This window comes from Chamaea fasciata, unplaced genomic scaffold (genome assembly GCF_029207755.1).
Source record: "Chamaea fasciata isolate MVZ Bird 193981 ecotype frontalis unplaced genomic scaffold, bChaFas1.0.hap1 SCAF_11, whole genome shotgun sequence".
In the NCBI taxonomy this organism is placed as follows: Eukaryota; Metazoa; Chordata; class Aves; order Passeriformes; family Sylviidae; genus Chamaea; species Chamaea fasciata.
In genome coordinates, this window is record NW_027094096.1 from 13,490,539 (window position 1) to 13,503,665 (window position 13,127).

Sequence of the window (13,127 nt, forward strand, 5' to 3'; positions counted from 1 at the left end):
GGGCCGTTCCGGGCTGAGTGGCCCCTTGGTGCGGGCTGCTAGCGAGGCGCCGAGCAGGGTCGAGCAATCTGGCACCCACAGAGACACTTGACAACCTTTTTTTTTGTTGTTGTTGTTTTCTATTGTCATCAGTTTCAGGATTTCTCTCCCAAAAAGCCCAACCGGAGCTGAGCCCCGCTCCGCCCGGGAGGTGCCGAGTGTTTAACCGCACGCTGCACCTCCTTCCCCTCCGCTTCTCCCGGAAAGGTGGCGGAAACGGGTCTCGGTTACTGATTCATATTTCTAATCTTCCTTTCCTGAACATACAATGTGCTTTTGTTAAATGAATGGTCTTTAATTAATGCACTTGCACAATGCAGGGCCTTGCATGGGGATCGATGATAGGAAGCAACAGGGGATGGTTCCCTCCAAAATGGTTTGTCAGCATTGAGAAAGAAAAGGCAATGTCTATAAAAGGACCACTAATAATGCCCACACGTCTCTCACCATGCTGTCTGAGGGGACATTCCTTCCCTTGTTGACAGTCAAGTGTAAAAAGTACATGTCTTCGCTCAATCATTATAGACCATAGAATTGTATTCTTTAATTAGCATGTACTGTTAGCCCTCCTCTCCTTTATGGGCCAGTTTTTATCTTTTACAGACCAGCAAAAATGTTTTCCTTCATTTCCTTTCCTTGAATTCTATTATTTCTTAAATTATTTTCTTTCTTTCTCTCTCTCCCTTCGTGTAGTCAAACGCATTCTCTACTGACAATATTCCTGGCAGCTAAAGCCAACTTTTTGTCATCTCTCTGTGTTAGGCAACTTCTTTCAAGTTTTCCTTTTCAAACCGGAATCGAGGCAGCGCATGCGCAAGGCGCCCGCCGGGCTCGGGACGCGGTGTGCCCGAGGCTGCTGCATCCCTGCGAGCGGCAAGGCTGGCGTTTGTCGTGCCAAGGGAGCTCCGAAACCCTGGGACGTGTTCACATTGGTCAGGAGAATGCGCCAGGAAAAGGCTTGCTTTCAGATTACTTTAGCTGGCGAAAGGATTCCCCTTTCTTAAAAAAGAAATAAAATGCCCAAAATCCTCCTAGGGACCTTATAAAAAGGTTTTATTTCACTGTGACGGGGACCCATTCCGGAGGGGGAGGAAATTCTTCAAAAGAACACTTGCATCCTGCGGAACAACAACTCGTCGGGCGGAGGGAAGCAGCAGCATCTCGGGGTGGTCCCACTGAAAACTCGCGCCACTCTCCCGAGTGTTGGTGCCCAGCATCCCAGCGTCAGTGTCCCCAGGGTCGCACAGTGCCCGTGAGGAGCCAGGCTGCCACTGTCGAGTGACCGGGACACGCACCCACCCCCCGGAGGGACAGGGCTCCACCTGGGTGACACCGGGCTCTGTTTCCGCACCCCGCACCCCGCACAATGCTTAAAGTACAACTGGTTTGAAGTCTGCGACCTGAAAAATATTGTCTCAGAAATGGAATCAAAGAAGGGGTTTGTTCTGTTTTGTTCTTTTAATGGAAATGCCAACCTAAAACGATTAACATTAAAAAAGGTTGAAGACCAACAAAAAATCCCACTCATTAATACTTGATTGTACACCACATTAATAGTACACAGGTTTGGGCAAATTTTTTTTCAACTAATATAAAAATCAACACAAAGAGAAGATTGATCACACAGTGTTTTAGGAATGGCTCGGTATTATCAGTACAAACACATATTTTAAAAGTGCACATTTGTAAAAATAGCCATTGAAATGAAATACTTATAAATATTTATTGTAAAAAAAATCCAAATATTAAAAATAAATAGTATGCTCAAGCACACAACATAACGTTCCTTCATAGCCAAACGTGTGATAAAGCAAAATAAGGAATATAAGAAGTCTGGAAAGAGATACAGCATACCAACATTGTAAATGTTTTTCTGAAAGCTACATTTTTTCAGAGGCTTCTTCTCTGTACAGTTCACAAAGAATGTGCTAGATTTTCCCATAAATATGACAAGACCAAAAATTAATAACAACAATTATAATAGTAATAACCACTCCACTCTAATTTGACTCAGTCATTACTCAGAAAAGGTCCCATTAAATTAATGGGTTGGCTTAGAACGGCAGGATTGGGCTCAGATAATTCTTTAACAACAAAACCAGAAGTACACTGATGAGTTACAACTTCAAGGAATTAATATTTCGAACAGGGCATTGCATGATGTCCAATGAGAAACTACTAAATAAAACTTGATCAAGGAATCATTTCAGTACAACACCGTTATGTTTACAAAATGGAGATACAAAAGGGATGCAGTTCGACTATCCTTACACGTACAGACAATAAAACATGAGAGCATATGGAAGCCATCACTTTGAATGCGTTAACAACTTCGATACATTGCAGTATATACATGTTTGATAGGTATTCGGACTGTTAAATGATCAAAGAATTTACTCTATGTCTACACTCTTGCTTTCACTCTACTGGAATGAAAACATTTGTTGGTCACAAAGTGGTGTTAATGAAACCCAACATTTCTGCCTTCGCCCAAGAATCGCATTCTGTGCAGGGTGTGTGTAGGAATAATTTATTCGACGGAAAAGTTTGGAGGATGAAATGCAAAAACAATGGACATAATTTCAACTTTCGAACTGTGAGGTCATACAGACATCTATAGACATCTGTACACAGTCAGAGTTTCACGCAGACACAGCCACATATATCCAGATGTATGCCTATACACAGGATTCGATAGTTTGGTATTTTCTGCACCCTCTGGGCCCCTAAAGTTATCTTTAAAAGTTTGATTTTATCTCTTTAGAAACGGTTTAAAGCTAACGGGCAGGGTGAGTTTGACAGAGAGGAGAACAAATCGCTGACAAAGAACCTTTTACGTTTCATCAGCGTTGTTAGGACGACGAGCAGGAATTTCTCAGATAATAACTCCCACTTCAAAGATTTCTCAGCTCAATAGAAATTGGACCATCCTTTTTATTCAACCACAAGGGCTGGCACTAAAGACGACTCAACTGTTTGAATTTTTTTCCCCCGTGTTTATTTTTCCCCTATTCACTAGGGTACTTGGATAAAATAAACAACAAGACAATTACTGGAACATGGACTTCTAACTTTCCCGGGCCCATGGCCCAGCGCCCATGGCCCCGGCCATGCGGGTGTCAAGTTCCCCCGCACCGCGGAGCCTCCGCTCGCTGCCGAGCAGCGACAGCGGGACAGGGCGGACTGGGAAGAGGGTACGGCCATCCCTCGCCCCCCCCCCCCCCCCCCGGATCTCACCCCCCTTTCCATGTCCTGGGGGGCCTTCCATCGGGACACTAACTCCCAGAGACAGAGGGAGCCCAAGGAGGGGGATCTTCCAGTCTCCATCCTATCTTCCCCTGTCATGTTTGGTGAGGGGGAAAGGGAAACAATTCTCAGGCTTTGTGGCCAGTTTTGCTGCTAGAAGGCGGTCAGAAAGGCTGGGGACAGCGGGCGGGAGCTGGCGCAGAGCTTGGGGGGCTGGCTGTCCCTTTTTGGGGAGAAGGAGGTCGGGGCTACAGCGTCGGAATGGAGCCCGCCTCGGGGGGAGGGCAAAGCCCAGCAAAACCCAGCTCCGCCGAAGTGCATTAGGTGGAGGAAGTCTATCTCTAGCGGGGAGCAGATTGAGTGTATTAAGCTAGCATGAAACCAAAGGTCAGTGCAAATGTATCTTAATAGACTGTCTCAAATGGAGTGTGCCTCCTTTGAAGGCCGCTTGCTATTGCTCTCCTCATTACCATAGCGATCCTAACGTGGCATGCTGATGCACCATAAAACTCACACTTTCAACCCCAAAATCAGGCCCTTTGAACAACCCGAGCTTGATTAGACCTTTCTCCTTTTCTTTCCCCCCTTAAAAACCATTTCCTTGCCTTTAGAAACTCGCCCTCAAATCCCAAACGCATTCTCTGATCCTGGCAGAAAGCAGAAACAAAAGTGAGCTGAGGCGACGGTTCAAGCGGGCCTTTTCTTCCTGACAGTCTTATCCATTTTTATTATGGTCTGGAACAAGTGCCCTGTTCGCGTGGGTTTTGTTTACCGGAAATTAAATGAAAATGATTTAGTTCGCGTCAAACAAAAATATATACTTGTATACACAAGAAAAAGGGCCTGTTAGACGTAAATATTATGTCCTTAATGAAAAGACTGGACGGGCTCCAGACTTCGCCTTTCACTATTTAAGTATGACTTGCCTATTGCCATAGAAATCCTAACTTACCATGAAGATTCACCGTTGTGAAGAAATACTTCTTTGTGTGAGCTTGCTTTGATGTCTAAGGCATAAGATTCAGGCTTTCAGCTGCGTCTGTCTAGATTACCTTGAGAGCAACGGGGTAGACATCTGTAACAAGCAAATGAAAAATTAAAGGTGATTAGTCTGCACAACCAAATAGTTCTGTAAATAGAGAAATAAAGAAATAAACAGATCTCAGGACATGATGGAAACATCCTCCCTACCCGCATCTGGCTTCTGCACTTCTCGATTTCCATGCCACAAGTTTCGGGGGCTGGAGAGGGGCACAACTGCCTCCTGTTTAGGTTCCTCTTTCACACATTGCTCTCACCTAGCTGATTCCCTAAGTGTATTGCCATTAGCGACATGCTATTGTCACTATTCGTGGTGTTTAAATGCAAAAATTGTTGAGTTTGGGCGAATGAAAGGAAAGGAACGCCGACTTGGTGCCCTGGGAGAAAAACACGGGTGTGTAAGTAAGGAAGGCAATGGGCATTGGGTTGTTTTCAGTCACTGACCAGCTATTTATTTTCCTGTCATTTTTATATTTCTCGTTATCAATGCACACGTGTGTATGTGCGTGCATGTACAGTTGTACACACACAGTAACCCCAGTCACCTGGGTGCGGAGGTGATCTGTCAGACACGAGAGGATGCGGTTACAGCAGCCTTCTGTCTGCTCTCCACAAGCCATAGAAGCCCTTTCCAGCAGCCTATGCTATTTATTTGCCTGTACTATCTGGTATTCTTAAACATCATTAAAGTAATTAAAACGGCACCATTCGGTAGTTTCAAGCTACCCCAGTGGAGATGTTTGTTTATTTATTTTGGGGTTTGCTTATTTTTTTACACCCCCCCCCCACCCCCTTCTTTCTCTGAACCGGTGCGGTGAACCCTGTAGGTCTGAGACTCTGGGACAGGATGGAGATGCTAAAGGCACGTTGTGGGAGCCGTTCATTTCTCCTCGGGGCTGTCGGCAGGGCAGAGCCGTGGAGCAGCGGCCCCAGGTCCCCGCGCTGCCGGGGGCTGCCCGGCCCCCGCCCTGGCAGTGACGTCAGAGAACGTTCTCCCCCCAGCCCGCCAGAACCGCCCCCCCGGGAGCCTCAGCGCCCACGGTTCAACAGGAGCCGCACTCTGGGTGGGGACGGGATGTTTAGGTATTAGAAGTCATTACCAGTGGGAGCTAAAATGGACAGTCAATCATCGCACCCCCCTGGGCCTTTCTTTATTAGCAGCTACTGGGTGGGGGGGAGGAAATATATATATATGTATTTATATACAGAAAGAGGGAAAAGTGAGGAGATTATTTACAGAAACGTCAATCGAACGGGTTAATTAATCGAAAAATTTAATGGATCCATTTTGTACAAATTGGTAACAAATAATAGATTTTATATATATATATATTTCTTAAAAAACACACTCTCACAGAAAATCGTGGGCGAACAGAACAGTGCAGCACACAGTACTGTTGACAAGAGAAAACCTGTACAGAGAAAATCTGTATTAAACCACTGAAGGGAAGGGGAAAGGAAAACGGGAGGAGGAAGGGGAAGGGAAAGGAAGGAAAGAGGACAGGGATAAGGAAAGGGAATGCAAATCAGTTGGCATGTAAACAGACTGGAGCAAGGCGGTCAGAGCGGGGCTGTGTGGCACGGCGGGAGGAGGCAGCAGCGCCCCGGCCGAGGCGAGCGCAGCCCTCCCGTGCGCGCGGTGCCGGGGGCGCGGGCAGGGCCCACCCGCAGCCTCTCTCCCTCCGCCAAGCGCCTCTCGCTGCCGCTCCTGCTCGGCTTCCCCGTGCCCGGCTCGGCGCTCCCCGTGCCGGCGGGGCCGTGCCGGGCCGCCCGCCGCCGCGCTCGCCGCGCCCTAGCAGCGGGGCCGGGGCTCGGCGGGGAGGCGCGGCGGCGGGGAGGCGCCGGGGGGCCCGGGGGGGCCGCGGGGCCCCGCGCCTTGACACACGTACCATTCGCTCAGGTTGGCGGCGGGCTGCGCGGGCGCGGAGGGCTCTGCGTGGGAGCAGGAGGCGGGGGGCTCACGGCCGGAGTCCGAGGAGGGGGACACCAAGGAGGGCGTGGAGGACTCGTAGCCGGAGCTGGGAGGAGGGGATTTGCAGTGCACTTTCATGTGTTTTCTCAGGGAGCTGGGGTGGGTGTAGGACTTGTCGCAGCCTTTCACTTTGCAGTTGTAGGGCTTGTCGCTGGTGTGGACATGCGAGTGCTTCTTCCTGTCGCTGCTGTTGGCGAAGCGCCTGTCACAGCCCTCGAATTCACATTTGAACGGCTTCTCCCCTGCAGGAGGCAATGGGCGAGCACAGCCATTAGCGGCGGCGGCGGGGCCGGGAGCAGCTCATCCCTCACCCCCACAGCCCACAGCCTCCCCGAACCCCTGTCTCCGTCCCTGCCACGGCTCCTCTCCCCGCGGAATCTCCTCTCACTAGTTCTGCCCTTCCCCGCGGGCCCCGCCGAGCATCCCCCGGAGCCGCCGCTCCGTGCCCACCCGGATGCGCGGCCGGCTTCGCATGCAGAGCGCCCTGCCCAGCCAGCCTCTCTTTTTCTTTCCCCTGCCCTGAGTGTGTGTCATCGTGGGGGTTTGTGCAAAATACAAAGCTCCGAAACAAGGAAAACTTAGAGGAGAACTGCTCGTTCCGAGCAAACTTGTGCTGTCCCCGCAGATTCCGAAGTCCTGCAGAAAGAGCGGTCAGTGATTTATCCCTTCGAAGGCTTTTACGTTAAATACATTTCTCACGGTCCCCCAGGCACGTGGAAATATTTTTCATAACCTGGCTAGATCATATTTCATCCATTTCATACTTGCCCGGATTACAATGCCATGGAAGATCCACATTCCCTTCCTTTCCCTGCTCCCCAGCTTGCTGATACCGTAAGCTAAAGTACGAAATATTTCAGAAAGACATTAATTGTGGGGGGAGAAACGATAAAGATTCAGCAGAAGGATGACTAGGCCAGTGCACGGCACTATCGCGAGGGTAGGATTCCCTTTCATTTCAATCTACACAGTCACTGAAGGAATTGCAATCGGGATTAAATTGTCTGATTATATAATAACTGATGTTACACATAATAGAAATACAATCGTGTTGCTGGAGTCGTGTGAAAGTTTAACCTCGAATCGTGTGGACCTAGCATGGTAGATGATACTCAGGAGGTTTTCAAGGAAATGCGCCACAGCCAGATGCAGGATGAAATGCTGATGGCATTATTGTCCCTGACAATAGCAAACTGCAAAACCCTGCTTGCCAAGGGGTACCCAGGTCCTGTACCAACCACTATGAAAATATCCTCCTCATTCGTCAAAAGGCAAAAAATATCAGGGTGGAGAGGACTCCACAAAATTACATGGCCTAACCTTAACGTGAAGTGCAAACAAAGCAACTGTGTTCACCATCATGGCGCATGTAGCCAAAAGGACTTCCAATATTTGGTTTTGTGTGTTTGTTTTGGTTTGGTTTCTTTTTTAAAATTTCTTGGGTTGTGCACTTGTGCTTGTCGTTTTTTATTTTTTTTCCCTCTCAATTCGTCATGATTAAATTTAGGAGAGACTCAGCCTACATCGGGCTCGGCTGAGAGCAGAGGCGAATAAAGGAAGGCATTCCAAATACTTCACATGAATGCACTTTATGCAAGGTGGGTGGGAAAGGCTCCTGGCTCCGCGTTTAAAGTGTGCCCTTTCCGCACTGTAATAGTCAATGAGGAGCACTGACATCCTGCACCGCTAACAATTGCACAGAGGATGGGTAAATACCTGGCGTTGGAGGGAAGGGAGGGAAAAGGTTAAAAATAAGGTCTCTCATAAAACGATGCGGATTCTGTAACCAAATACTGCCGACATAGAACGGTGCATATGCATTGACACACGCCCGCCTATAATCTAATTAGAGTTCCACGTAAGGAAATAATTTGACCTTCAGCATCTAAGTTGAGACAACAAATCAAGGATATTAGTGTAGTACAAGCAAGCAGTAAGTTAGGAGACCCCAGGGAAAGCCATCCTCATAAGCACTTTGCTTGTGCAAAGTGAGTTCCATTCAGGTAAAAGCGGGCTGCGCCGCACTGCGCTTTGCCGAGTTGAAAAATGTTCAACTTCGCTTAACCCCCTGAAAGAGCCACTGAAAGGTCCGTCCGTGCAGCCGGGTTTCAAGTGGAAGAGGGCAGCATTTTCTCAGCTGCCCGGGTTGCATTCCCTGAACGCCTCAATAAAGAGGAGCCATCCGAGCCATTTGCAAGTATTCCTTCGGCGAGAGCAGGTTTTCTTACGCGGAAATCCCTGCCCGGCAGGGAGAGGACACTGCACAGGTCCCGGCTGCCGCAGCCCGGGCACGGAGCCGCAGCCACGCACAAAGTTCCGCGGGCGATGGAGACTCAACCGCCATTTTACGCCCACACTTGTAGCTGGGCAAAAGTGTTCAGTGAAATTCAGCTTGGAATTTGTGGCATAATCCCCCGTCTCCGGGAGTGGATTAAGGTATTTACCAACTTCTCCGGGTGAGTGCTGGTGGGGGGAAGCCGGAGCTGGCGGCTCCCGGGCTGCAGGCGAGGCGCGGGGGCGTCAGGGGCCGCAGGGAGGGAGCGGGGCTCCGTCCCACGCCTCGCACTATTGTTCCTGGCCCTCAGGGAAGGCGGTGAAGTGATCCCAGCCTGAGATCTCGTCCTGCTCGTCCCGTTGCCGCCGCCTTAACGGCCTTATCCTCCAACCTGGAAAACTCGTACATCGCCAGATATCCCTCTGCCTGCTCCCCAGCCTCGGAGAAATCAGAAGTCATTAATATTTAAGGAGGCAATAATTTTCCTGTTGAATCTAGAACTGTCTTCATGAATAATTCGTAGTGAGTTCTATTAGGGTTTCAGAAACATTGCGTTTTTGACAACTTCTGGGTGTTTAATAGAAACGGTGGAACCATAAAGGCCCTGCAGGAGTTTGCACAATACAGCAATTAATCACCGAGAAAGTTAAAGCCAAAAGTACAGACGCGCCGAATGGTGTTTAATAAACGCAAATCTCCGCTCTCGGGTTTGCCCTGAACCTGCATCTCCGATGTAGGTCAGTTTTCCCAAGAATTTAACCATTTTCTGCTTCAGAGACTTCAAACAGTGATGCCGTTAAAGAGCAGTAAAAGTTTGTTTACTTAAGAAAAACACTGTCATTAAGAGATGAGCTCTCCCGGTTAATGGCTGTACCTGTGCTGATCCAACAAGGAACTGGCTGGGATACAAGTTATGTGACCCGGGGATAGCCCTTTTTCGAGGAAAAAGGGGGCCAAGAAGGCAGCCGAGGAACACAACTACGCTGTCGTCCGCCACCTCCCCCCCCCCACCCCCCCGTCCCGCACACAGACTTACTCCTCATAGAGCGATGGAAAAATAATGAGGTGACGAGTGACGGTCGCTGTAAAATCTCAGTGCTATGTTTAGACGATAGCGATACGAAATTAGTGTATGTTCTGCATATTATATCACGTCGCGCTCTATCATAAAAAATACAACTCCTGGAAGGTCAAGCCCTGAACCGAGCATGGGGGAAGGGGAGTTTTATGAACTGGAAGGCGAAAAAAATCGTTTGGCTGTAAGCAGATCTTACAATAGGATTATGTAGTTTCCCTCGCAGTGAATAAGGCCGTACAGAAGGGGGTGGGAGGTGGAAAACCCTACACTGGAACAGATTAAATTTTCCAAAAAGGGCTTATTTCTTATCTTCTTCTTTAGAGAAGAAAAAAAAAAAAAAAAGGAAAAAGAAAAAAAAAGGAAAAAGAAAAAAAAACCAAAACCCCAAAAAAGCAACAAAAAAACCCCCCAAAAAACAAAAAACCAAACCCAAGCCAGCGCTATAGACTACAAACACAGGCTTCTAAACTAATTAATACAACTTCACAAGCTGCTCCTGGAAGTGTGAAAACTTTCTACGTGCAATTTCATTAATTATAAATGCTTTCCTGGCCGGAAGAGTTCAAACGTAGATTTGCAAGATCGTCCATCGTGTTACTTTATTTTCTGTTAACTAGAACTAACAGATGTTTCTGACACATGTCCCAATTTCACTGAACAGATCTGCAAATGACATTTCAGAACGTACAGGCCGAAACAATACAAGGGTTTCTTTTCTTTCTTTTTTTTTTTCTTTTTTTTTTTTTTCTTTTTTTTTTTTCCTTATTTTTTTTTCCCCTCACGAGAATCAGAAATCGTGGCTCCCCATATTTGCGAATGCAAAAAGTCGTTGGAAGGCAATGCTCATTAAAAATGTCAGTGTTATTCAGATCAAACATTTGAAACTCCCTCTGCCCAAAACAGAACTGTTGAACGAAAAGGTCGCAGCTTTGTTATTCTCACAATGTTCGAGCAGCAGCATCTCAGCGACATCAGTCAAAACTGACTAGACAAGTTGTAACTTCCATTGTTCACTTTTAATTTGTGAGCTTGCACAATGATTTCATTTTTTTCCCCAGACTACTTTAAATCGGAAAAAAACCCATCCTCGCCTGTGTGAATTAGCAGAAATAGTAGCTATATCACTCCATATTTACACAGATCTACCCACATAAAGATTACAGCAGCCTCTCCGCACAACCAGAAAAAAATATGGACAAGAATTCTGAGATTTGCTCTCGCTCTCCCATTCCCCCCCTCTTTCCTCCCCCTTCTCCAAACGGTAAAGAAGCAAACAAATCTGAGAATTTATTTTCCAGATGTACTTGGCGTGCATTCAATAACAACTCAAAGGATACATTCAAAAAAAAAAAAAAAAAAAAAAGCAAAACAGTACGGTGAATAACAGAGAGAAAGAGAGTAAAGAGAGCTTTACATACTGACCTGTATGAGTTCTTTTGTGTATTTTGAGATTCTCTGATCTGGCAAACACTTTGCCACAGCCTGGGAAAGGGCAGGGGAAAGGTTTTTCACCTGTGTGGACTCTGATGTGATTTACAAGTTTATATTTGGCCTTGAAAGGTTTCCCTTCTCTCGGACACTCTTCCCAGAAACATATGTGATTGGACTGCTCGGGTCCTCCAACGTGCTCCACTGTGACATGAGTCACCAGCTCGTGCATCGTGCTGAAAGTTTTCGAGCATAATTTTTTGGGAGTCTGGTCCAACTCAATCCACTTACAGATGAGTTCCTGTTTGATGGGCTGCCTCATGTAACGAAAGAAGGCACCCGGGCCGTGGTGTGGAGCCAGGTTCACGTTCAGATTCATACCACCGTAGTTATGAAGCGAAGCAGCAGCAAAATGATCTGTCCTGGAGGCTGGTACTTGAGTGAAATGTTCAGACCTGGCGTACATTTCTCCAGGTAACCCCAGTCTGAGCTGTCCGTTTAGATGGCCACCTGGAGCTGCATGGGGAGGCTGCTCATGGAGTCCAGTGAACAGAGAGGGATTCCCGGCTTCTGAGTGGTGGTGGTGGTGGTGGTGATCATGGTGTCCGGGGTAGCTACCTGTTGTTGAGACAAACAGTCCGTGGTGAGAACTTGCAGCGGGGTGCTGCTCGGTCAGCCCTGGCATGAGTGGGGCCGGCAGGTTTCTGCGTATGAAGAAGTCCCTACCTGCTGCCAGAGCCTGGGCTGGGTGAGAGACGGGGTAAGGGGCTGCTGGTGACTGCGCCGGGCCAAACGCTGCCGTTTGACTAGAGACCACCTCGGCTTGGCCTGCCATATGATGATGATGATGATGATGATGATGATGGTGATGGTGGAGCTGGTGGTGGGGATGAGGGGCAGGGCTGATCTTAAGGGCCGCGGGGTGATGCTGAGGATGAGGATGGTGGCGGTGCCCCATGTGTTCTGGCCGGAGCTGCTGTGGCCCGAGGCGGGACTCGGCGGCGTGTTCCCCCGGCAGCGTGGGCGCCGTAGTGTGGGGGTGCCCGGCGACGCCCGGGAAGCCTGTCATGCTCTGAGGGGGGTGGTGATGGTTGCGAGGAGCCCCCGCCAAGTCTACTAATCTCAGCGCCGTGTTCCGCCTGGAGAGAGCAGCAGGGTCCATCACCGGGATCCCCAGAGCATCCACGCTCATTAGCTTCTAACGCTAAAAAGTCACCTGACAGCGGGAGGAGAGATACACAGGGCAGCGAGGGAGGGGGGTGGGTGGGAGCGGGGGAAACAACTTTCTTTCTTTTTTTTTTCTTTCTTTTTTTTTTTTTTTCTCCTTTCTCCCCAAATCAAAAAAGTTTCCCGGTCCCGCTGCCCTGGCGGCGGGACGCACGGGCGGCTGTGCCAGCGGGTGGGCTCGGGGGGCCGGCGGGAGGCTTTGGCGGCGGCCGGGGAGGTCCCAGGCGCGGCCCGTCCCGCCCGGGGCCGGGGAGGCCCTGACGGCACGGCGGGACCGAACGGGCCGCGCTCCGGCCGCGCCGCTGCCCCGCCGGCCACACAATCGCCGCGCCAGCCCATTGGCTGCCGCCGCGGTGACGTTACCGTGACAGGTCCCGCCGCCGCCTGAAAGGGAGATCGCCGGTGCGGCGGGGGGCGCGCGGTGATGGGCTGCGCATGCGCCACCGCCTCCGCGCCAACCCTTCCCCTGGCGTCCCCGCCGCGGCGCGGCCCGGGGTCTGGGCCCGGGGCCGGGCGCTGCCGGGCTTCTGCCTGCGGCCGGGGGAAAAAAAGCCTCGGCAGGAGTCAAGGGCATCGCCCCGGCCTCCCCGTCGCCTCTGTCCGTTCCTGCTGCCCTGCCCTGAGACACGGGGCAGCCGCGGGGTTTGCTCCCGGGAGAGGACTGGCAGCCCCGCCGGTCCCCGCCGCCCGGCCAGAGCAGCGGCTGCCGGAGCAGTCCCGGTGCCGGTCCTGCCGGCGAGTCCTCGGCACTTGTTGCCAGGGCGGGGAGAGGGTCCTTGCCCAGCAGAAGCTGCGGCCGGAGCCGCACCGGCCGCTCGCTG

The 13,127-nt window shown here is 50.0% G+C and overlaps 1 protein-coding gene across 2 annotated transcripts; it reads right to left on the reverse strand.

The window, feature by feature from the left end:
• Nucleotides 1-3,722: 3,722 nt before the first annotated feature.
• Nucleotides 3,723-12,271, reverse strand: ZIC4 (Zic family member 4). 2 transcript variants are annotated; one of them, XM_066193828.1, is made up of 3 exons: nucleotides 11,074-12,271; nucleotides 6,216-6,540; nucleotides 3,723-4,360 (listed from the first exon to the last, which is right to left on the reverse strand). In XM_066193828.1, coding segments are annotated over exons 1-3 (1,524 nt in total). In that variant the 3' UTR covers nucleotides 3,723-4,359. The 2 variants fall into 2 exon arrangements, with proteins under 2 accessions (XP_066049925.1, XP_066049924.1); XM_066193827.1 differs by lacking the exon at nucleotides 3,723-4,360 and having other exon boundaries at nucleotides 6,119-6,540.
• Between the last annotated feature and the right edge of the window lie 856 nt (nucleotides 12,272-13,127).

What these genes read in the sequence shown, in the direction of transcription:
- ZIC4 (XM_066193827.1), bottom strand. Translation starts at nt 12,271, where the DNA reads ATGAGCGTGGATGCTCTGGGGATCCCGGTGATGGACCCTGCTGCTCTC. An exon ending in ACACAAAAGAACTCATACAG is followed by an intron (nt 6,541 to 11,073) that starts GTCAGTATGTAA and finishes TGCCTCCTGCAG; the next exon opens with GGGAGAAGCCGTTCAAATGT.